This window comes from Anomalospiza imberbis, chromosome 6, assembly GCF_031753505.1.
Source record: "Anomalospiza imberbis isolate Cuckoo-Finch-1a 21T00152 chromosome 6, ASM3175350v1, whole genome shotgun sequence".
NCBI classification, from domain to species: domain Eukaryota; kingdom Metazoa; phylum Chordata; class Aves; order Passeriformes; family Viduidae; genus Anomalospiza; species Anomalospiza imberbis.
Window position 1 is genome coordinate 11,125,512 of NC_089686.1, and position 24,150 is coordinate 11,149,661.

Below are 24,150 nucleotides of genomic sequence, written 5' to 3' on the forward strand. Positions count from 1 at the left end.
TCTTGTTCTCACCTCTGAACAGAGAATAAAGTCAGTCTCTGGTACTGAATGGCATTACAAGTGTCAAGCTTGCAGACGTGATCTTAATTCTAATCTTCCAATTAAAAAAAATTTGTTGTACAATTTACATGTTTTTAAATAGTTATATATATATATATGTATGCGTGTATTTAACTTCCCTCCCTATTTTTATAAATACAAGATTTTGTTTTTACCAACTTAAACCATCATCTAATTCTACTTCAAATATGTGTTTAGTTTCTGCCTTACAAAAAAGAAAAATCAATACTGGCAATAAAATTTCAAAGCCCTATTGCAGATGCGCAAACATAGTTGATATTTTCTGAAGTTTTCAGCAAAATTTCTTAAGATAAATTGATACAACTGAAGAAGCAACACTGAATCATAAACCAGAAAGTTCTCATTGTTAAATCACTTACCATATGTACTACTTCAGGGTAAATAGGTTCCGTAATCACATTGCGATTGTGTGTGATATATTCTACCATTTCACTTAAAGCTGCTCGTTTTACTTCCTTCCACTTTAGGTCACTTAGTGGATCAGAAACAAAGTCAAAAAGTACACAACATTGTCGTAACTTCTGGATAAAAAGCTTTTCTTGATCCGCTGGAGGAACATCTGAAAAGTGAAAATAATTATACAATGTTTAAATTACACTGTAGTGGATTCCCTGCCCTCCCCTTTTTTACTTTGTGAAACACGGGTACAGAAGTGTTAAAGATTACAAGCAAACTTTCTAAATCTTCACGCAACTTTCAGGAATATCATGTTCCAGAGTATGAACCCCTCTGAAATACTCTGTACATATCAGGATGATTTCAAAAATTGCAACAGTGACGCATAACTTGCCCTTGCCAGAAGCAGACACTGCATGGAAAAAATACATACTTGAAAAAATGCCTGCATATGCTTTGTGTTTTGCTTAAGCAATCCCATGAGCCATTAAAATGACAGATATATGTGAGACTAAAAATTATACATAGCAAAAACTTTCAGGATCAGGATGTAGGAAATACTACGATAACTGGCCAGAGGTAAAGAAAGCAGTACCATGTTTCGACTGCAGCAAAAACTCGTGTCCAATTAAAATGGCCACATGATTACAGCACGAAGCTTAAGAAATGAAATGTGAACACACCACAGAGAGTCTGCCTAAGTTTATAACATAACACATTTTATGTTTCTGCATAATGACTTTTTTATTGTTAGATATGAACTACTAAGGCAGTAATAGCATGTTAAAAAATAGAACTAGAGTGACTTTGTAAATAGTTCTGCAATTTACTCCCATTTCTTCCAGTTGATGAGTTTTTCTTTTTCCTTAGAGTATCATAAAATGCTAAGAATTTTCTTACACAAGCAGCAACAGCTACCACCCAAGTATTTCAAGTGGTATTACTGAATACAAGCACATGTGTATGTACAATCTAATTAACTGAACGTGAAACAGATCTACATTTTAGTTGTTTATATGCCAGTTGCTCTCCTTGTAAGTGCCTGAAAAACTTCCTAAAATAACAAAGCTGGAATAGCTCCTCTCTCTTGAAAAGAAGCTGCTTTCCAAAGTATTTTTGATATAATAAACCTGGAAGACTTATTTGGTTTAAAACAGCTATCAATTTTTTGCAGTTACTTGCACCTAATTGCTCTGAAGAATAATTTCATTAAGAAAACACAGTACAGTAACAGCCCTGAAGAGCACACAGAATAAAAATGTAGCCTCAGGAAAGAAACCACAACCAGTTAGACTTTGGTGTCACCAAGACAGTGCAGAATTCTAGAAGCAGAAAGAAGGTGCTAGGTAACAGGTGTCTGTATGCAGAGCAACACCTTTCTGACAAATAAATCAAAATTCCTGTCAAGTGTTGTGAACAAAGCCACACAAATTTTGTATCTGAATACCCATGCTTTTGTTTATTTGAATTAAAAAGTAAAGAATAATTTCTCCTGAGAAAATAAAAAAAAAGTAATTAATTGAGAAGTCTGCATACTGAAAGCCAGCCAAATTTATGAGCTGAATGTAAAATGCCTCAGACACACAAAGTGGTTGGAGTGGTTACCTTTCCCCCATTAACTGTAAAATGGAAAGTGGTTCAGCCTGACGCATAACAACAGTTACACTTAGGGATACAGTGCTATGAATGCATACTCCACAAAATGCAAAGCCTAAATACAGACTATAATTACACAATGGACATACAATTACGGTGATTACAGTACACCAACCCTAAAGAGAGGAAGCGTTAAAGACGTAATTACCACTAATAGTGAAAGTTCAAGACTGACAACTAAGAAGGTCAAGAAACACCCTCAGCTAGGCAAGCTACCTCCCTTGCCATTTATTCTGAGGTGGCTCAACTATTTTAAGTACCGCAGTCATCCTCATTATTTAAGAGATCTTCTTTATACAGACTGAGAACCACATATTTCTAATGAACTGTGTTTTGTTTATTTGGGTGAGACATAGATGCCTACTTTAGAAGTATTCATCCACAGCTTTCAAGTGTCTGGACCTCACATCTCTTCTAGTACTCTGTCTGGAGCAGTTGCCTTCAAGGATCATCCCTACTTTTAAGGTTTGAAAAGATGATTTCAGCATGATACCAAGCAGAAGGTGGTTAAGAAGATGACTTGAGTAGCCCATAATTTTTGTGCAGAGCATGTGTGCACACCTGCAGAATAGCTTTGGCACACCCAATAAGTCATTTATCCTCAGACATTTGCTAGGGACTATCTGCTTATGTTCTTTCAGTTAACTGCACACTGATTTCTAAATCACCTTCCAGTTTAATTATGTGATAACCCCTCACTTACATTTGCTTAATTAACTGGCATATTTGAAGAGAATGCCATTAGGGAAAAAAATTCCCTACTTATGTAACTCTGGTGCTCCATTCCCCGATGACTGTGGAAAGGTCATAATTATTCAGAAGCTACTCCTTAAAATTACAGAGCTGATACTTAGAGCTATTCACTGAGCAAAGTTTTTTTTAAAAAACCCCAAACACCATTACTCCCAATCAAACAAAACCAAAACCTCATATATCCTTCTCCCCTTCCCCAACTGGTAGCAAGAGTTTACATAATTTTCACAGGACTTGCTTCTAAACAGTAGCAGTAGAACAATCTTTTTTACTCACTCCAAACGCTTATCCCTGTCAGTATTCATACCTTAAATGAGTACTATTTTTGCTCTTCTACTGGAACAGGAATACAGTTTGTTGTAATCCCAAAGAAGGTCAGTCTTATATTTGGATCAAATGTCCATCAGTTCCTGACAAAGCTTTACAGAAATTTATGGCATATTTTATGTCTAAGCCTGCATAATTTATCCTACTGTCCTTTTTGTAAGAGAGAAATATACACTGGAAAAAGTATCAAAATATGACAGGCATTATGAGGGCAAGGTACATCTCTGGGACAGAGGGATCAGCTTTTTGTCTAGTTTGGGTTGTTCAGAGGTTTCCTTACAATCACAGGGTAACTGTTGGATCAAGTTATACAATCTACAGACATGCAAGCTCTGCCCCTTCTGTTTTAACAGTATCAATACAGAAATAGCTATTCAGTATAAAATTTTCAACATCATCTTAGCCTGTGGCCTTGCCAGACTTTCCTGTATACTGATGAGTATAAAATAAGATACTTCCCACTTTACAACTGATACTAGCTGTGCTTTTATTATCAGATTAACTAGACCAATATCTCACTCTGAAAGGCACCACTTCCAGTCTGTATTTCCCTGCAAAACAGCCATGTAGAGATCAGAGGCACTCAGCTACCAAGTGCCTTAGCAGAACACAAAAAATTGGCTAGAAAAGTTTAAATTCAAACACTGAACTTTGTATGGAAACAGATTCTTTGGAAGTTTCAGGCATGTCTTCAGTAATTCCTACTGTGAGAGTTCACTGCAAACAGACTTCACTCTGGTAGCTGTCCTCAACCTCGTGTGTTTCTCAGCCAGGATGTGGCACTGGTTTGCACCCAGAAGCTACCACCCCCACCTTTTCTTTTGTAATGTATAGACCAGCTAAAGAACTAAAACATGTGAATAGTCTAACAAATCAAGATGTCTTCATATTAAAACAAGATTTTCCTGGTTTTTAAGAAAATTAGCCAAAGTAAAAAAAACCCAGGAAACACTGAAGTTTGTGTTTTCAATATGTTTAGTATTCTATGACACACAAATATTTTTTCTGTGCAGGACTGTGGAGATCTTACTGTTTTCTCAATTATATTTTTTATGTTCATTCAAATCTTAAAGTTGTATTTTTAGTTATGTATTGTAACTGTGACATCACTGGCCACTGATGACAGATCCATCTCCAACCTTTTTCATTGAAGCCCATTTTTCTGTGACAACAGTGTAATGTAATAGCTGCTGAAAGGAGGACAAAAGGCAAAGCAGGGTAAGTGGGTGACCCAGAGATGTCACATGAAACAGCTGATTTCTAGTACAGACTGGAACCAAAATAAGGTTGAATTTCAAGTTTTAGGTCATATTCTGACAGAGAAGAGCTGATGCAATTCCCACCACAAAACACAATTTGTGGCCACTAAAACACACAATGTCACATCATTTTAAAAGCAGAAAACAAGAGATATGGTTGACAATTTGCAAATAAATACATTCAGAAGACAAAATTAATTTCAGTTGTAAGTAGTTTTTTACTCATATATAAAACCTTAGCAGAGGTATCAGATTTTGTTGGCTGACAGGTCCCTATTTCATTGAAAGAGAAGTAGCTCCTTCTTCTTAGAGGGTCACAGAAAAAAAGACAAACTAAACATCATATGACAGTAACTGCTTCTATAATACATTGGTGTAGAGCGAAAGCCCAAGCAGGTAGAGGACACCTGCTTGCAAGCAGACAAAACATCTCATTAAACATGTCAGCAACCCTAATAAAGGACTAGAATTGTTAATGATTTGGAAAAACAACATTTAATTGTCAAGGAGAGTGATATCCAGAGGATATCCCTAAATTTATTGGTCACATGGTCCCTTCTGCTAGTCAAAAGTATAAGTGCATTTTGAATTTGATGTTTATTGGTAAAAAAAACCAGCATTAAAGCTTTATTGAAGCTTTGCAAGATACCCTATAGAGCTGTACTTCAACAAGGGGACTCTAGTATCTTGCAATGCTCTCTTAAAACACTTCAGCTGACAATACCACGGCAGCATTTTTACAAAGAATAGAGTTCAGTGCCTTGAGTAAGAGAAATGGAAATTGCCAGATACACAGGCAGAGGAACTACACAGTATGGAAAGGAGAACATAAGCGGCCAAAACATGGGTTTACCAGAACTAATACTTTTTCCAAAACTAGGGATCAAGTCCTTAAAAATGAGAAGAATTAGAAAAAAAAATATATTACAAAAGCTGAACCATCATTTGATGAAATTCCATTTAAAATATTTACCTTATTTTGAAATTGTATAATTACCATCCTAATTCAAAACAAGAAACACTATTCTACAATTATTTTATTCCATTTCTATTATGTGACCAATTCTTTACAGTTTTCAGTGATTTTACTAAAATCATGGTGACAATATAACACCAATTAAAGATGACAGTTTCCCATTAACAGAATTCTCTCCTAACACATGATATTGAAAATAAGTGGGTGGCACATGGAAGAAAACTTCCAATTCATGCACGGACAAATTTAATTAAAGCTATTTCTTCTAGCAGCATATAAAAATAAACTCAAGGAATACCAGAAATTCTAAAAAAATACACAATACATTTTATACTATAACTAGCAACTGGTGGTGGGAGTTTGGCTACAGATAACTCAAAGCGGGCAAGATGTTGTATAGATACACTGGAGTAACAAATACGTAGAAAATACTGCTGTTTATATTGTTTTATTTATTGACCCTGCAGAAACATTCCTTTGCCGAAAGAAATACTTAAAACAAGAGAAATGACCACAGTTACCAAAAAGCCACAGGAACACTCATGGAAAAACAGAGTGCTAGTACTAAGCTCCAGAGAGCACCACATATAAACATTTTAAGTGGCACAGAAGAGGAACAAATTTCTGGGTTTTATCTCACTATTGAGGATTAAGGGATGTACGTGTCAGTGTTGTAATGTGTTGATCTAAAAGAATTAATCTAAAAGAACTGAACTCTAAGTTCAATCTAACTTAATCTAATAGAATTGAACTGTAAGTTCAAGGTCCTTCTCCAAGTACCATGTATGAGACCTGTAAACATTCCTGTCTTGTTTTTTTTAAACACTTCAAACATTTCCCATCAGAAACAGGACATTGAAGAGCAGATAGACTTTGTCTCATCTACAACAAGTTCATGACTCCCAAACAACTCTTGATCAGTAATTAAAAATATTTTACAGGCACTTAGAGCTTCCATAAGGATTACAAGAAAACATTAACTACTCCAACCAGCTATTATCAAAGTAAAGCTGTTTTGTTCAAGGCTAGGTAGAAGGTGAGCTGAGAAAAGTAGCTAGGTGCACAAGGGAAGTTTCCAGTCTCAGGCAGTGCTTGGACAATGAACTGAAACTTCCAAAGTGTGTCCATCATCTGCATCAGCTGCCTTTCTGCAGCCCTGTGATGTTCAGCACCTCCAGGTACTCCAGAGACATGGGAATGAGAACCAGCTGCAATTACAGGCTAATGTCCACTCTTCTGCATTCAAGGAACTGAGCTGCTGCCAGAAATACCTTTTGGCTGTTCTTCAGATAACAGAAATTTGTAACTGGAAAAAATCCTGCCTTTCATTTCCCTGTATTTGAAGAAATTACACTACATCTGCCACTGTTTCACATTTTCACCTGAAAAGCTGACACCCAAAATGTGATAAGACACACAAAAATATAATTACTTCCCTAAATACTGATAGAAAATAGGGATTAAAAACAATACTGAAAATTATAAATATGTGGCACATTTTCTAACTAGAATTCAAAAGCAAGTGCCTTTTATTTCAAGTAGTTCAATTTTTGTACACTCAGGTACTCCATCTTATTTAAAGATGTCTTCTTTCCATCAAACAAGTTCTGTTTACTAATAAGGATTCAAACTTTTTATTTTAATAAAGCAACAGCACTGATGTTGTTTCTATGCTAATCTGCAGCTTGGATCAAGCTGTAACTCCACTTACAATAAAAAAGTTATTTCACCTATGACAGCTTGTGTATGAAACTAGTCTTAATCACGTGTCCAGCTCTGGTGTCCCTGACACAGGAAGGACAGGGACCTGCTGGAGTGAGTCCAGAGAAGGGTGATGAAGATGCTCAGAGGGCTGGAGCACCTCATCTGTGAAGACAGGCTGTGGGAGCTGAGGCTCTTGTACATCCAAGAGAAGTCTGGGGAGAGCTTATAGCACCTTCCAGTATGTAAAGGGGCTCCAAGGGAGCTGGAGAGGGACTTTTTACAAGGGAATGGAGTGATAGGACAAGGGGTAATGACTTTAAACTGACAGAGGGCAGGTTTAGTGTAGACATTAAGAAGAAATTCTTTACTGAGAGGGTGGTGAGACACTGGAACCGATTGCACTGAGAACGTCCATCCCTGGAAGTGTTCAAGGCCAGGTTAGATGGAGTTCTGAGCAACCCAGTCTGGTGGATGTGCTCCAACCCATGGCTGGGGGGTTGGAACTGGATGTTTTCTAAGGGTCCTTCCAATCTAAATAACTTTATTATATGATTCTATGATACACAAGTGGGGAGGGGAAGGCAAGAGCAACATGTTGGAATTCATTAAGGTACATAGCATTTAAGATTTTTGGTTTCTACGTGGCTTTTCATTTGATTATAAGACTTTTAAAGTAATATATTTTTTCATGTAATAAAAAAAAAGGCTGTTAGAATCAAATGAGCTATTACCAGACTAATTAATCAGTAACTGAAAAAAAAAGATTAAAAAAAAAAGACAACACCTCAAGAATCCTACAGTTTAAAGGAGCCTGAAAGGAATGGGAAGCACATGTTTTGTCAGTCCCAGAGTGAAGCTCAAAGCAGGTGCTTTACAACACTAATCCCTTCTGAAATCTCCATTCACTGGGGAATCCAGCACTGGTGGCAGCTATCTCCTAACACAGATTACACCACAGTTTTGAGGATAGAGGAACTAAGTAAAGACATTTAACTGTCAAAGATTTAAGACAGGAGATTTTAAGGACTGATTAATAACGAAATAGGAAAAAAGGTCTGCTGTCATTTTAAACTATTTGGCATAATTTTTACATACTAAACAACCTGAGGCACTGAAATTACTGCCAGTAACTTTATTCCAGGTGTAAATCATAAGTCTAATGATGATAAGGGTAGATCAACAGTGAATAATATGCACACCATATTATCTAATGATTTTTCCAAAGCAGACCAATGCCACTCTGAACCAAGCTCTTGCTTTACAAAGAGTTTTATCAGAAGTTAACTGTTTTATTAGAAGCTATGTGAAAATTTAAAAAACCTTAAGAGGATATTTGTAATGTGGTTAAGAGAAATAAGAATTTTTACACTGTATTAAAACATTTAAAAACAGAAAGTGAAAAGTAAAAGTGGTAACTGCATAAATATTTTAAAGGCAATGCAGCATAAAGAGGAAAACAGGAATGCTTAAACAGGGAATGACATGTGAAACAAGCCGAAATGGGCTTGAGCTAATGAAATGGAAATTCTACCTGAAAATTAGGGAGAAAAATGGCAAGGAGGATAATCAAATAGACAATGGAAGGAAAAAAGTGTCTTAACAGGGAAAGAGAGAAACCAAAAAAGAGAACTCTCAGTAAAGCTTTTTGGCACAAAGTTAATATGACAGCAAATCTAATTCTTAAACACAAAACACTAAGGGAAACCCCTCAATTTCATAGGCACTAGAGTGTGCTTGAATCCACTCTCAAGTTATCCAACATCTTCAAATGTGTTTAAAACTTTAAAATTGTTTTTAAATATATGTAACAGTCTCTCTGAGAAAATGAAGCACTACTGTTGTGAGACCAGACCTCAATTAAATTCTGTAACATAACTGAAGTGTATGGTGTAACTCAGAAGGAGATTTGTATTAAGAAAACTGAAGAAACATATAAACCTGAATAAACTCTGCCACTCTGGACACCTGGATGAAATAAGTATCAGGTAATCAAACCCGCCCATCTGCTGTAAACAAGTGCACTGTTTCCTTAAACACACCCAAACTCCACACACCAACCCCTAATTCTAGTCAGAGGCTGCTCTGAGTCTGAGTAACTTGTCAGTCAATAGTACCTGTCACACATCCATGAGAAATACAATTCAAAGAACACTCAGCTGCCTAAATGTAAAATAACTTAGTTCCTTCTCCAGAGCCTGTCAGACTGCCTCCCCCTCTCCTCACTCTCTGTACATTTGCTAAACCTGGGGGCTGCTGCTTGCTTTCTGTTGGATGCTGCTGAATGCCAAACTTGGTGAATTTAATGATGACACTAAGAATAATCATTAACAGATATCACAAGCTGGGTCTTGTGTAGGCTTAGAAATAGATTACACAATAAATTACAAAGCAGGAAGAAAAGCCCCCCCAGCTTTTCTGTGATCAAACTGATGTGTTTCACACTCCAGTGCAACCTAAAGCAAATACCCAGTCCCCATGTAGGAATTCTGGTTAAGTTATAAGCACATTGTGGCTTGTCTGAAGGAAACATTATTTTTAAATTAACAAAAACTTCCATAAACCTTCCTTGAGGACAACCCTGATTTAGTTTTCTAAATTCTCCACTCTGTATAAAATAAGAAATAGGAAGGGTAAGTCTTTTTTCATAGGAAGAGCTTAAATAGCACAGGTCACACTGAGCCTGAGATGCAAACTAAGGTCCTGAATGGCTGATCAACATCTAAGTCATCTCAAATTATCACACATCATTACAAGACATGCAAAAATGTTTTCACCAGAAATCAACAGGGCTTTTGTGGTTTTCTTGAGAGCAATTTCTTAACAGACTTCAGTAGACTGCAAGCCTATCTCTAGTACAGGGGTTTTTTAATATGTATTTGGGGTTTTTTGGGGGGGAGGGTGTGGGGGTGTGGTAGGGTTTTTGTTTGGTTGGTTTGGGTTTTTTCTTGTTTGATTGTTTGGTTTTTGTTTTTTTTTTGGGGGGGGGGTTGGTTTTTTGTACCCACTGGAAAAAAAAAGGAAAAAACTACAATTCAGTGCATGTTTTTCCTCATTTTTTGGCATTAACAACCCTTTCATAGTCCCACATCCTGAGAAACTTAGCTGCCTTGTATGAGGTGATGCAGGTAAAACAAATGATCAAGCAGCACAGAAATAATGATTTGGTAAGAAAATAAAGAAATATATTTAGAACTAGGTGAGTAAATTACTTAGCAGTCAACGCTGGCCATGTCAAATGCTAAAAGCAATTATGAATAGTTCTGTTAGGAAATAAAAATTACTTTCTAGCTATGAAAATTTTGACTCAAAGTAGAAAGCCAAATATGCCCATTTAAAAATACATACTTTTAACATTTAAGAAGACTGAAGACACAATATACCTGCACGTTTGTCAGAAATTAGGTGCATAATGATTTCCCATTTAACCCAAAAATAATTCCTGCATAATCCAATATCCTCACATCACATTTGTCTGAAAACATACACATTTGCTTCAGCAGATATCTTCAGTCTCCGGTCAAACTAATCTCCAGTCTCACAAAGGAATTCTAGCATGAACTGAACATGTACCTATTAGCAGAAGTGTCCCTATTGCTCAGCTGCCAGAAAAGCTGACATTCTGCTGATAATTTCCACCCCTCTCACAAAGCAGAAAGAGTGAACTGCAGTATGGAATACATTTAAATTGGAGCCTCCAAGAAATCTATAAATTTACAGGGCACAAACAAGTTGATTGGCTGTGTTAGCTATGAATCCAAGACTGACTCCCTACTACATGTCCAGAAGTCCTGGACACATTAAGACATCTCACTCCCAGAACATTTTTCAAAATATTCATTATTCTATTTACATTTCCCCTTTTTAACAGAAGATTTAATGTGCAATGAAAGCAACTTGTTCTAATTTCTTACATTTAACTACAAGCTTTGAAATGCCTTATTCCTTAAGATACATTAATGATTACCGAGTTCCAACAAAATGAAATAAGAAAAGTTCTGCAGTGAAAAATAAACTCAAAATTTTGCTTTTGAGAGGATGTGCAATATTCTGATTCAAAAACCATAAAAATCTTAATTTTGTACTGGGACAAGAACAACTCAGTGTTTATTGCATGCAAACAACTTTAATACGGTCCTCAATAAAACCCTGTACATGAATTTTTGGATTTTAAGATACTTCATATAGAAGATTAGAGGTAACAGGAGCAAAAAGCATAAAAATATTCTGGGAATAGGTTAGAAGAAAGATTCCATTGTTACAACTAGTTTGTCTAGAAAATTATTTTGAAGAAAAACTTATTATACCCAAGGAACAGACACCACATTTGTTTTTTGTAGGCTTTGATAATTTTGTTCAAGTTTTCTTTCCAACGTGACTTGAATTAACACAGGACACCTTTGAAACATCACTGACATTGTTATACATTCACTTTAAATATAAAAGTAGTAACAGAATTTGGTTCTAGAGATGTGTGAAGCCACAGAGCTGGTAGATTTAATCCAAAATGCAAATTAAAAACCTTACATAAAAATCTTTAAAATTAAAAAGTGCTTCATATTGATAGGCTTCTACAATCAGAAAAGTCCCAAACGAACATTTATAAAATTAGTTTTTAGATTTTACACTTCATGTATAATTTTTTCTTCATAAAATTCAGATCGTTATCAGTAACAAGAGCAATTAGGAAAATTGACACAGAACTGTCACTTCCACTACTGATAACAATGCAGAATCAGATCCCATCCCTAACTTTAACTATACTTTTATTAAAGAAAACTGCATTGGCAAGTTATAGCAGAAATGGTACCACATGATTTGTATGTGCATTAAGTGGAATTGATTAAAGGATGTGCAGATGTGGCTTTAAAACATCAAACACTCCAAGTGCCATTTATGTCAGTTTAATTACCTGAGACAAGATGGGGTACACAGAGGACAGCTCTGTGAGATTGCTGAGACTCTGCTTTACCTGTACGAGGCGTCCACCCCCAGCACAAAGGTCAGAGCACAAAAGCCACCTCCCCCAGATGAACATCGTCTAAATATGATGCAAATAACCCTGTATCTCTTAAATATTGCTGGTGCTCACTTAATCTGTGCGGTTTACAGTGCAGTTTCAGCAGCTAATTATTTGATAGTACATGGAATTAATTTTACAGAAGTCTCAATTATTTATTAGAAGCATCAAACAGAAATGGAAATAAAAATTTTCCACAGAAACAGATGATACTTAATTTTTACCTTCAAATGTATTCCACAGCAACCATCACAAAACAGTATGAATAAAAATTTGAGGGCATCAATTTTTGCTTCCTTGAAAGGGCATGCATGTTACTCCATGAGTCAGTAAAAGTAATGTAAAAATTCCAGCTGACTACCTTCCTACAATTTCATGGTATTTTTAGCTCAACAAAAAGTCCCCTCTAGAGACATTTTACAGTCATGCCCTCAGATATTTAACATGCAGTGCTAACACTAACATCCTCATTGTTTCCAGCAGAAGAACCTGTACATGCACTCCTCATATTGGCAAGAAGTCTATATGAAGGTAAAAACAACCCAACAAAGTCAAGAAAGGAGGAGTGACAGCAAAGAAAGAGTAAAGGCAGTAGCAAGTAAAATACATTCTCTGATAGAAAGTGCTCCATGGTAAGTGAAGAGTTAATAAGCATGTTACCATGTTAAAGGAAGCAGGAATAATAACTAAGCAACCTCCTTTAAATCTGCTTTTGGTCAAATATTAAAAACATTCTGCAGGAGTTTTTTTGGTAGATACATTAAAAAACCATTGATCTGTGTCTGGTAATGTCTGAATGTCCTTCCAAAAGATCTAGCAAAACAGTACAAGAAGTAATACAACAACAGAGCCATTTGCACCAATACCAGTCCTTTGATAATTGATGCTGTTATCTAATACTAACATATGAAAGTTTTCATAATTTGATATATACAAGAGGCCTAGGTTTATTAAGAGCAGAACCGTTGCTTGTCCCTTGAGGAAGATGGCTTGCTTCTTATTTTTGAAGCAACACTTTTAGAAATGAACAGTGGATGGGTTTCAAAGCTAACAATTGTTAGCTTTGCAATGTTAAAGAGCAGCAGGCTTAGAATTTTCTAGGAGAAATTGGAAACTTTTGGCAAGATGGATGACTATGAGCTCCAAGAGTAAGGCCATGTACCAGTGGAGTCCAGGGGGCTTGGCAGGAACATAACATCCCGAACACAAGGCTGATACCTGTTCTCATCCCTTCAGGTTACCAAATTATGGCCAATGGGGGAGAAAAGGGAAGAACAAGCATTTTCATCTCCTTTAAATCTCAGCTGAGGTTTATCTATTAGATCAAAACCCAACAACAACTATGACCTGCAAGCAGGATAGAAGGCGTGTGCTGACAATGGGAAATCCCATTTATTGGATTGGCAGGACTAAAAAAAGTTTTGAAGGTCTTTTTCATGGAAATATTTCCACAAAGGTACAAACAAGCCTTCTATTTTAAAATTTAAATTCACTCAGAGAAGTAACACGGTTCATCACTACTATGGAAGCATCTCAGTAGAAAATTAAGATACCTCCTCTATACACCTTTTGTCCCAGGAAGACTTTGCTCACTTCTCACAACAAAGAGCGACTGTACCTTAAATACTGATAAATAAATGTGCTAAAGAAATAAGAAAATTAAGATTTAAATAAACATATATGCTCAGACCGAATAATAAGTTCACCATCCTTAAAACACCTACTTATGTGGATGGCGCAAGATGCATTCCAAGGTGAAGATTATAGTTACACAGAAAATACAGAAGGAATAAACCACATTAATTTTCTGCTGCAGAATATACTAAGAGGAAAAAAAGAGTATCATGAAATGTGACTTTGAGATTTTTAGGTATGCTTTTATAATCAAAATAGGCTCATTTCAGAGCATAATAAAATATTATTTCCTCCAAAAAGGCAAACTCAGCACATGTAAAGGAAATTATGCTTGAAATGCATCAAGTTCTTGGGAAGTATTAGAAATTTTTCAAGTGACAATTATCCTGAGATTTTTTTAACATAATTTTGTTATAATGCAGGAAGAGTACTACAAACATTTTGCAAGGATGTGTTAGAAATGACACTGTTCAACATTTTCATAAACACCACAGAAGATGAATAGCAAGGTCACACAGTTTGTTAAAGGCAGTACTCACTGTCAATTCAAACTTGTAAAAAAAGGCTAGAGAAAAATCTCACAGTACTGGGCAAGTTAATGCAATCTATTAGATCTTACCTAAAGCTGATAAATGTAAAGAAATGTAGGTGAAATAGCTGCCTGTGTACATTTATTAACTCTGTCTTATTCAGAAGGTATGGACTGCTGCTGAGCTTCTAACTGAAGATTTAGAAATTAATAAAACATTCTTTTAGCATGCCAGTGTTTTTAATACTGTATGCAGTTCCAGTCATCCAACTTTAACAGTTTGCTAAGACATGGTAAGAATAATTTAAAACACCATTAACACCAAAAACTGTGAATTAACAGAAGTAAAAGTACTAATAGGCATGCTAGCATCAAGTATTAAAGAGTTTGCCTTAGTAACTAAAAAGAAAAGAAGGAGCATAAAGAGAGTTTGCAGTAAGAATATTGCTCTTTGAACTTGGAAAAAACCCCAGTGTTTAAATTAATGTTGCAATATTTTTACATTACAGCTAGGTCAATCATTTTTTAGTCCCACAAGAACCAAAGAATGTCAGAATCATAGAATAATTTTCACCAGAAGGGACAGTCACTTCTGCTACTCTAATCCCCTACTACATAAACCCAGCTGCTCTCCAGTCATAGTATCTCCAATTACAGAGATTTCACAGCCGCTTCTGGAACCTTGTTCCAGCTTTTAACCACTTTTATGGTGAAAGTATTTTCGCTTTGTGTACAATTGCAATCTCCAGAGTTTGCCAAGCTGTACTTGTATTCACCCACTGTGGGTCTCTGAGATGAGCACAGCTCTGTGCTCTACACCCTCCCATCAGTTAGTCGAGGATCAAATCTCCCCTTAACCTTCCTTCCTTTGGGCCAAACAAATCCAGCTCTTTCAGCACTTCTGAAGCAAGAGCTTTGGGCTCTGCTTCCCATTTAATTACAGAATGGATAATTTTTTATTCTTCTTTTAGCTCAGACACAGCTCCTGCAAAGCAACAGTCTAGCGACAGTTTTTAGCAACTGTGGTTAGACAGAAATATTTTCAGGTCAATTATTTTTCAAGACAAACACATGATGGATTCTTTCTAAAATGAAAGTGCCAAGCTTTTCTCCTTTAAGATAGCAATTGCCCAACTAAACAAAGATCTTTCACCACCTTTGAGGAACATGCAAACTTCTATCTAAATATTCAGATATTTACATCACAGCAACACTACCACTGGCATTTTTTGCCCTGAAGAACACTATGTAAAGGTGGAATCTGAACTACCTTCCATGATCCCTCACACAAGATGAACAAGTAGCACATAGAAAAAATGGACTAAGTTAACATCACATAATTGAAAAAAAGTCAAAGCATCTTAAACAAAAACTAAAGTAACTTAAATAATGACAAGTCAAATCTGTCAAAAAAACACTTGCTGCTCTGGAAGGCAAAGGAGAAGGATGGACAAAGAGATATTTGAAACATGTTATGGCCTACAGGAAGCATCAGTTTGAGTTAACATAGTATCAGGGTGTTCTCATCCCTCTTCCCACACAATTTTCAGTATGTCTTGCAAACCATCTTGAAAATAATTTTTGAAAAGCATGAACAGACATTACCAGTTCCAGCCAGTCAGCAACCAAGCTATTAAAGTAACCTTTACATTCTGCTAATTCTGCCATTGCAGATCAGAACAGAGTTTTATATGTATTTTGTTCAAAATATATCTTGAGTTCATGGAGCCACTGGCATCTGGGCTACTTCTATGCTATGACAAAACAGCATTAAGGGATTTTTGTTATCAACACTGAACTGTATTCCTAATGAAAAAACACCTCCTCTCCCCTGAGTATTAATATTCTGCCTACAGAATGAATTACTATTATTTACTACCTGTTACTACATTCTGTACTACAGTTATGGTTTGGAACACTCAACAGTAAATACAGACTGGTAACTCTGAAGTCTAGTGACAAACATTTACAGTTTGTCCTAATCCATGCAGCTTTTACAGCTGCTTTCTCTGATTGAAGTGCTGAGGTGGAAATCAAAATATTTCGTCTCCCCAAGCCTCCCCTTGTTTTTGTGGCTTGTCCTGTCAGGGCCTTGAATGCACTTCCATCACTCTGGGCCTTGGGTTGCCAGAAGGGCTCCATATGGAGGAATGCATCCTGAAAACACCATCCAGATCTGCTTCCCTCTTTGCTGTAAAAATGCTGAATTCATGACACCTAATAACCCTCTGTGCTGTCTTAATGTCATCTTGATTGCAAATGGCCTGTCAATGTGTCAATGCACAAAGATCCTAAAGGAGCTTTCCATGCAGATATCCCATGATGAGTTCCTTTAGATATATTTGTTTCACAAGGTCAAGTCTCCATCCAAGATCACAAACCACAGTAGTTATTCCATGGCTGTAACAGCTGCTTAAACTGAAATTGTAATTTTCCTGGAAGCTTTATATCATTCCAATACAACTAAGTTTTCAGTTGATGATGGCAGTGACAATCAACTCAAGGGCCTAACGTTCAGCTTTGTACTCTAGACCAATGCAGCAGCATCGTGGCTCAGATCCCCAGGACAGCCTGCTGCTGACTAAAGACTCACTATCCCAGCAAGCCTATCACTCTCACTGAGCCAGTGTTTTCAGCACAAGCAGATAACGTATAGCAATGGTGCCACACCACCCACATTTAGAATGGATTAGGCTCTTTTGGTGCTTGTTATTTTCCAACAGTGGGTTGAAAGTCACCTGCATTTCTGATTTCTACACACTGCTCTTGAACAACTGCCAAGAGTCTACAGTTGTGACAAAGGGCATAGTCTTCCAGTACCTGATGAAGAAAGGAGAGCAGCTATATTGACACTGAGCAGGCTCAGCTTACAGCCCTGTGGTTGCTGAACAAGTGCTCAGTGCAGAGAGACACCAAGCTGGGTAGTCAACACACCAGGATCCAGATCAGCGAGGCACATGACAGGACAACCACGCAGCTGCAACCCAGCTGAGGCCACAACCAAGGCCACAGGCCTGAGCCTAAAGACAGCTCCTGAATCAAAGGGGAACTCCAACAAACTCAGAGCTCTTTCCACAGCAGTCTGAGTCAGGATTACATGGCTTCACCATACCCAAGATGAACTTGAGTACTGGCAGCCAAATGAACTGCTGGAGGATGGGGTGTTTGTGGCCATGACACCTCCTATCCTACAAGTACCTACTGCTTCTTCTTTTGGTGATGTTGGAGCTAACAGTGTCAGCAATGGCAGTCAATAAAATCCTGACATTCCTATTTCCTATTCACAAGACTTCAACATAATTTTTAAAAACCACCTTCATCTGTTTTTCCAATTGTGTTTGGATAAAGCTGTAAGCAACCCAGACAACAAAGCTCCCTACAGTTCAGGATGCACAGGACAAAGGTTCTGATCTGGCATGACATCGTCACTTGCTAAAAATGTCCTTTTTATTCTGCAAACATTACATGTTTCATATAATCCAGGTACAGAAAATTATTTGGAGTTAACTTTATAAGAAGATTGCGATTATTATTTTCAAGGAAGTACTAACAGTGTAGTCCACAAGGCTTCACATATTTTTTAGAAACAAGATTGAAATCAAATATGGTACCTACACCATCTCAAAATTTTAAAAAATTAAAAAATTTTATGGAACTGGTGCTCAAGAAATATTTTTTCTATTCCAACAAACTATATCTATGAGAAACACCCAAGGGGCTTATGCCCCTACCCCCTGTCCTTGACCTTGAAGTTTTAGCTCTTGAAGTTGTCAAGAGGAACACTTCTACTAGAAATTTAATCCTATATTACAACAGATGATGCAAAAGGACAACTGTAAAAGCAGCATGCATTGGGACAAATAGTAATAATGCATCATTAGCCTTCAGAATTACCAGCTAATTTTCACTGCCATTAATTTTGTACGTATTGCTCTGACAGACTTCATTTTGGAAGCATCGATACTGGTAGCATCAGCACAACTGGTGACATGAGGTACACATAAAAAAACCCAAAGGAACTTCTGCACACACGGATGTATGGAAGAGATGCTTTACTCTCCCAGTGTCAAGAAACTCCTCTGGGCTATAATACCAGAGATCCATTTTATTTCCTGCCACCTGAAAAATGAAAAACAATCAATCTCCCAGTTATTTTTTAACTGCTTACAAGAAACTCTACTCCCATAATCCACTGAAAAACTGTGACCAACCAAACAGAAAAAAACATATAACCCAAAAAAACCCTAAACAACAAAACCCTTTAATCTCTTCTTTATTACTGCATTATTCAGTGCACCAAAAATGTAGGTCTTGGGAAAGTAAATTTCAGAACAGTTTCTTAAAATCCATTGTTCCCACAATTACATATTACGTTGGAGCAAAGGCAGGAGAAGAAGTTCAATGACAAGAACCTTGTTATCATATTGAGACAAAGGATTAAGGACAACCATTCCAATATTTCATCATTCTGATTTCAACCTTGTTTTGTTTTCCTAACTTGAACCTTTAAAAGATAGTGCTTTTCCCCTTCCAAAAGGCATCTAACTGAAAATTAAGATGATTTGTACGGAGTGAAAAGCAAAGGCTTGTCCACAGGTCAGGCAGTTCCATTTATATTCCCTAGACAACAAGCATAGTCCCTTTCTGAAATCAAGGGAATTTTATTGCATTTCATCCCCAGTCACAGATCAAAATTAGTTCTGTAGAATTTATTCATTGCCACTTCAGACAGAGCAGGTTATGGCTCTTTTAAAAGGTAAAGAGAAATCATAATTTTAAATACCTGAACACCCATGTTCCTACTTAAAAGAACAGACTTCTAAACATTTGGGGTTTATAAACTTCTAAAGCAAAATTTTTTTCAGTGTATGGAGTATTAATGAATAAAAATTTCTTTCCAGTACTAACATCTAGCCTATGCCTATTCTCGGTGAAAGCTGAGAAGCAAAGGTAATTAGGAACAGTATCAGCTATATTTCTTGCATATAAATACCATTGCTCAAGATGTGCTCATCCCAGCTAATACATGTTCTGCCTTCATAAAGTTCTAAACCAGAACCACCCTACAGCAGACATTAAAAAAAGCACTGGTTGCTTAAGAGTCAGTTAAAAAATACATCCAAAAACCCCCAACACAATGCAAAATTTTACTACGTAAAAAAATACAGAACAAGCGATACACACTCAATATTGTATAGAAGTGTCATATCAACATGTAATTTCAAATTACATAAAATGTAATTTGCAATGCACTAATTCTATAAACCCAAAAGAACATATTCTGTGAAGAACAGAACATTCAGAACTGCTCAACACGGTAGGCACACAAGAGCTTGCTTGTTAAAGCCAAACCGCATCTCTTCTAGGAAATGCCTTCTAAATACATAAAGGATATTTTCATAGTAAATGTCACATCTCTTTCCCCCCTTCCTCTCTGACACTTCCAATTCTTTTACAAGCTGCAGTGCACTTTAAGACAGCTCTATCTGAACAGTTCAAACAAAAAAAAGGCTTTGAAGCACACCAAAGGTTTGCCCTTATTCTCTAGAAACGGTATAGGGATAACTTGGCTCTTCCTTCCCCCCCTCAGTACCTTTCTGGGGTAGTGACTTCACATCCTTTGACATCAGCACAGCTTGGAAGGGGGATGGGAGAGTTACGGCAGAAAGCTGTAAAACCTGCTTTTAACTATGAATGCAATGCCACCATGGATTCTTAAATCTTCTCCAAACACATTTAATAGAAAATGGGTTTTGCTCTCCGCCGGTTTTACCGCGGCTGTAACAAACCGAGAGGGACCGAGCTACAAAGGACTTCCTGCTCCCCTTCTCCGAGCTCCACAATAGCCATTTATTCGCTCGTCAGAGGGTCGCGATTCATTCTCACCGCACAATAACTCACCTCTAATATGCAAAAGGGCCACGGGCTGGAACGGCCCATTGGAATTGGCTGCGTCAACCACCATCCTGCTGCCAGCTCTGTTACATGTCAACATCTAGGCTCCAGCAGGCACGGCACTGTATTCCTTAAGGCAAGAAACCAGCCTCCATTTTAGTTTAAAAAAAGACAGAAACTGAAGCGCTCTGCAGCTGGAGGGAACTGGCTGGGGAGTGATGTCAGCGGGCGGGAGGAGCCCCATTGGCCGACGGCAGCAACTTCAAATGACACCGAGGAGGCCGCGAATGAGCGCGGCCGGTGCGGGGCTCCCCCCGCGCCCGCGCCGGCCCCGGCAGGGGCGGAGCGGCTGCGGGATGACGGCTCTGCCGCGTTCGGTTTGGGTTTTTTATTATTACCAGGATGATCTCATTGCTGCTGTTGTACCCCCGCCCCCTCCATAATATTCAGTAGCACCTGCTAGAAAGAGCGCATGCAGTTTTATTTTTCCTCAGCCTTTCCTTCAGTACTGTTCCCCAGGATTATCAAACCAAGGTTCAGTTTAACCGTGGAAAAACACAGCACTGAGGGCAACATCTGCAACTTCAGCTTTCAAGGGCCATAACAAAAGGTAGTTAGTTCAGTGAGATACAGGTCCTTGGATTATTACCGGTGATTTAGAAATACAAAACCTCATAAACATTCCTTGTACTGGTTACTAGTATGTACATTACAAATAAAAATACGTATCTATGACAAGCAGCAGATGAAAACCTCACGTTTCAGTGTGAATATTTATTTTAGTCTAGAAATGGACCTGGATACTTCTATCAATCTAGAAATGGATCTGCCTTCAGTTTATGTTAATGTTCCTAAATTTGGATATTACAAAATACTGGTTTTCCTTTCTGAAAAGATCAGTAATTATAAATAACTTTTTAAACTATTATTGAAAAGTAAAGAAAGAAGCTAAGAAGCACTATATAGGCACATGGAAGCAGTTTTCCTGCAGAATCTCAGCAGTACAATAAAAAAAAGCACAGCATAACAATTTCTGAACTTGTTAGTTCAATTATTTAAGGTATTTACAACAAAACTGTGAGCTGCCTGTTTTTTTGTCATATGAGACTTGCACATTTATTTTTACAATGAGCTTTTTGAAGGACCATTTTGTCTGCTGGGAGTGATGTTCAGAGAAACTGGCACTGTTACTTGTGCTGTCTCCGAATCTGTCCTTCTCCCCAAATACTGTGTATCACATACTAGTGCAAATGAGTATGTAGATTACTGAATCTAACTTATATCTGCTGAAAAAACAAACAAACAAAAAAAGGGGGTGCACATCAGAAGACACTTTTTCATTAAGTAACTTGCTGATGAAAATTTGAAATAAAAACAAATTATAGGGCATATGTGTACCGGGTTAGAAAAATTACATCCACTACAACAATACACTGTCAAAGGTGTATTGAATAGAGCTGTACTGAATATCATTCAATTGGTGAAGGGAAAAGACTAATTGGGATATAAAAAAGAAGAATATCATCCGTAAGACACACAAAGAAATCAATTGGATTTAATGATTGCTGACAAGGCCCAATTTGAAGTAGTACATCTTGGATGTAAACCCGATGAGAAAGCTAAAAGACAACAAACCTTTAAAATATTACTTAGTTAAAAAAACAAAGCTCCTCTGTTTGATGTGGTGTATGGGTTGGTTGTTTGGTTTGTTTGTTTTTAAATAGAACGGACTTGACTTAAGAACTTTAAATATCCAAGTACTTTAAAGAATAATTATGGAGGTGGAAGGAATTAATTTTTCTACATTCACTACAAACAGTAAATGCATCCTACCTCAAAGAAGATTAGGTTAGAAATTAAATTAAATCCTCTCACAATAAGCACTCTTAAAAAAAAAAAAAAGTCTGCAAAGTTTCTAGTTATTTAAAAAATGACCAAACAATGTGTGACATAAATGTAGTTTATCCTGCTTTTGACAACATCAAAACAAACCATGTGAACTTTTTAGACCTTTTCTCTAACACTACAGAGATTCAAATGCTTTGTCCTTATAATGTACGCAAAACCAGGGAAGGTGTCCTCCAAAGCTTCACGTTTTTTATCTATTTATACCTTGAGTATACCTTAGAATCATAGGATCATCAAGGTTGGAACAGACCTTTAAAATCACCGAGTTCAATGTGAGTTTTTGCCTTGTAAAACAAAAAGCTACCATAGACATATGCCTTAAAAAAACTAGATTGAAAAATAAAACCAAGACTGAGCTCTAACAAGGTTTGCTACAAGATTTTGATGGATGAAGGAAAAACCTAAACAACTTGGGTATTTTTGAAGTATTTTCACATGCAGGATCTTGTAGCAAATTCTGTTTCTTTTCCCGATCTTAAAGCAGAATTAGATTATTTTATAGTAATAAACCGCAGTACAAAGTGGCAAAAATAAGGTTTAAAATCCCAGTTTATCTGGTAACTATATATTTAAGAACAGCTGCTCTATCACTCTTCTCTACTTATGTCTACTTTGATGGTCAGCTGCTGCTTCTCTCTCTCTGAAACTGCCTGCAAAGATTAAATGGCCAGGAAGGCTGTCCCTGTGGCCACAGACAATTTCACAACAGAGCAAAAAGGGAATATTAGTCACAGTGCCACTTCCTAATTTATACATAAGCATGACTTTCATTGTTGGAGGTTCATTAGCAAATTTTAGGTAATGGTTTAAGAGTCAAGTCCCCTAGAAAATTACTCATTAGAGAGAATAAATGTGACATTCACAGAGCTAGCAGTCCTATTGGCAGATAGGACTCAGTCACATTCAGGAAGTTTTCTCTTGCAGAAATGTTCTCATTTCTTCTTTTTTGCTGGAGTCTGTTAGGTCTGAGTCTAGTACTTAAAAAACCACTGAGAAACTGGTTAAAACACCCATAAACCAGTGAATTTCTGGTGTAATTCTGACAGGGCACCTAGTGAAGCTGAAGTACTTTGGTCTTCATAAGACCTTTTGCTGGTTAACAACATCTGCAGTCTTCTCACCATGGTACAGATTGAGAGTACATTCTGCTCAGGAGCTTTGTACACCCTCCCTTTGCTTCAGTCTTAAAATATTTGATTTGCCACCAAGGGAAAATATTTACTTAAGTTGAATTATTTTGAGCAACTTCATTTGGGAAAAAAGTTGCACAAACTTAAGTTAGGAATTGACTTCCTAATGGAAGGCAAAGAATATTAGTGCAAGTGGAGCAGAGCTAATGACTATCAATGGGAGGAAGAAAAGCTTACTTTAACAAATTTATGAAGACATTTCTGTTGCAAGAAAATGGAAAACAGTATTAACTTCAGCTATCCATTTTTAGAATTAAATGAACAAAAAACCATATTGACAATGTAGTGAAACTGTAGCTATTACAGATTTCCTCTGAGCCCTTCTCATCACTTCTAACTTTCCAATGATGGGAATGAAGGAAAAAATCCTATAAAGTTCTCAGGATATAACTGTGTAACTTTTTAGAATTATAGAATGCTTTTAGTGGGAAGGGACCTTAAAGATCCTTTAGTTAGGATCCAGCATTATAGCTAATGAATACTCTTTACATTTGGAGGCTATGTACCACTTCTTCAAAAACAAATACTCCATTTGGGTTATCGATTTTAAAAACAAACTCTCACCCCCCTGCCCCCCACTACACATATAGCAAATTCACCTGCCCAAAGGTTGATTTCCATCCTACACCACCTACTATTCTAACTGATAATAGTAGAATCAACAACATAAGATAATTACAATTGCACGAACTTCTGTTTACATGAAGACACTTGGCTTGGTTACCTTTCAGACTATATGAGTTTTCATTATTTGATTGAGAGAGGAAAGGAAGATATTTAGTCTGAGCTCTAAGGTTACTAAAGGCACAATTGCTGAAATTGCT

At 36.9% G+C, this 24,150-nt stretch overlaps 1 protein-coding gene across 2 annotated transcripts in view; it reads right to left on the bottom strand.

The window, feature by feature from the left end:
- PPP2R5C (protein phosphatase 2 regulatory subunit B'gamma) overlaps window positions 1–24,150 on the bottom strand; it is a 73,782-nt gene that overhangs the window by 25,456 nt on the left and 24,176 nt on the right. Inside the window, exons 3-4 of one of the 2 annotated variants that reach the window (XM_068192377.1) lie at window positions 20,235–20,358; window positions 441–640 (exon numbers count right to left, since the gene is read on the bottom strand). In XM_068192377.1, coding sequence (XP_068048478.1) covers window positions 441–640; window positions 20,235–20,328 — 294 coding nt within the window. In that variant the 5' untranslated portion in view covers window positions 20,329–20,358. The remainder of the gene's footprint in view (window positions 1–440; window positions 641–20,234; window positions 20,359–24,150) is intronic. The other variant, XM_068192375.1, reaches the window with a different exon arrangement.